General features: G+C 42.5%; 1 protein-coding gene across 1 annotated transcript in view; it reads left to right on the forward strand.

Moving 5' to 3' along the window:
* LOC105549483 overlaps positions 1 to 1,901 on the forward strand; it is a 71,189-nt gene that overhangs the window by 18,873 nt on the left and 50,415 nt on the right. Inside the window, exon 3 of the mRNA XM_011994064.1 lies at positions 115 to 304. Within this exon, the coding sequence (XP_011849454.1) occupies positions 115 to 304 (190 nt within the window). The remainder of the gene's footprint in view (positions 1 to 114; positions 305 to 1,901) is intronic.

Genomic DNA, 1,901 nt, shown 5'->3' on the forward strand with positions numbered 1-1,901 from the left:
AACTCCTGACCTCAAATGACCCACCTCTGCCTCCCAAAGTGCTGGGATTACAGGTGTGAGCCACCGCGCCTGGACCCAAGGCCCTTAAGTTTAAAGACCTCATTCTTCAGTCAGGATTTCCTTGTTCCCGCGTGTTCAGCCAATTGTCTTTATGTTTAAGGAGAAACTAACAATGAAAAGGGACTCATTGACAAAGGAAAAGTTGGAATGCAGCCTCTGGTGCTGTTTGAGCGATCCTTCTCCCCCTGGCCTGGCTGCCTGCTGCTGTGTTCTGGAAAGGCGCATTGTACCGTGGATGCGGCAGGTTAACAGTCCTGTACAGGTGCTCTGCCCACTTTTCCTTTCAGGCTTCTGTATCAGCCATTTTTCCCCTGTAGAATGTGCTCCTGACAGCCACGCCCTAACCCTACCCAATTTGTCTTTACCTGTCTGACCATCAAGGCTCTTCTGGGTCATATTTAGTTCATGCTGATATATCCCCTTCCTCCACTCTTTAGTCCTTACTAGTTTTGCTTTGTTCATGTTATGCTGTATTCTGTAAGCCTTTAAAAATTTTTTTATGGTGGCAGTGGAGAATATTTTGTAATTATGCTTTGTGCTTTTTATCTTCCATTCAGTAAATGCTTGGTAAATATTTGTTTTATTGAGTATATGACCCTATTCTAGCTATATTGTGCTTGAACAAAAAATATTAACTGCCTTGTAAATTAACTGCATTTGTCAAAAATGCAGAGATAACATCAAGAACTTGTCATGGATAGTACAAAAAGGTCTCTAAGGGCTTGATGGAAGTCTGTAAATTAACTTCATATGAAAGAGAGTGTAAGAAGTGAAAAATGTAAAGCATGCCTGGAGAGCCAGAGTGGTAAAGCCAGGGTCCCTTTCTCCAGATCCTTTGTAACAGTGTTATGTGATCTCTTCTAGAAAATCGTTCTGAAAGATAATGCCAACTTGAAACCTAGGAAACCATCTAGTGGGTTTCTGCAGCTTAGGTGGTTCAAATCCTCATCAGCACCTTTGTTTTCTCTGCCTCAGTTTGCTTACAATGATGTTCTCAGTAGCTGTAATTGCTGTCTATCTTTGAATACTTAAGCATTTTTTTTAGATCACAGAGATATTGAAGGGGTGGCCTGTCCCTCCACACCTGTGGGCATTTCTCGTTAGGTGGAACGAGAGACTTGAGAAAAGAAATGAGACACAGAGACAAAGTACAGAGAAAGAAAAAGTGGGCCAAGGGGACCAGCACTCAGCTTACAGAGGACCCACGCCGCACCGGTCTCTGAGTTCCCTTAGTATTTATTGATAATTATCTTTACCATCTTAAAGATAAGGGAGTGGCAGGACAATAGGATCATTTTAGGGAGAAAATTAGCAGTAAGACATATGGATAAAGATCTCTGTGATGTGAATAAATTCAAAGGAAAATGCTGTGCCTTGATACCCATATGCAAACATCTCCATAAACCTCTTAGCAGCATTGCGCCAACAAGTCCCGCCAGCAAGTCCCACCTTGTGCTGTAAGGTGGTTTTCTCCTATCTCAGTAAACAGAGCATACAATCGGGTTTTACACCGAGATGTTCCATTGCCCAGGATTTTTAACCAGCAAGCTGCCTTCAGGCACTTGTTTAACAAAGACACATCCTGCACTGCCCAAAACCCATTAAACCTTGAGTCACCACAGCTCATGTCTCTTGCAAGGACAAGGTTGGGGGTAGGGTCACAGATTAACAGCATCTCAAATACAGAACCAAATGGAGTCACTTATGTCTACTTCTTTCTATATAGACACAGTAACAGGCTGATCTCTCTTTGTTTTCCCCACAGATACATGTGCATTTTTATCTGTCTGAGTGTTAGAATTTTTACTCTGCTTTTGTGGGCTCTGGGTTTGCTACTTGGT

The sequence above is a fragment of the Mandrillus leucophaeus genome, unplaced genomic scaffold (assembly GCF_000951045.1).
Source record: "Mandrillus leucophaeus isolate KB7577 unplaced genomic scaffold, Mleu.le_1.0 Scaffold1116, whole genome shotgun sequence".
Taxonomy (NCBI): domain Eukaryota; kingdom Metazoa; phylum Chordata; class Mammalia; order Primates; family Cercopithecidae; genus Mandrillus; species Mandrillus leucophaeus.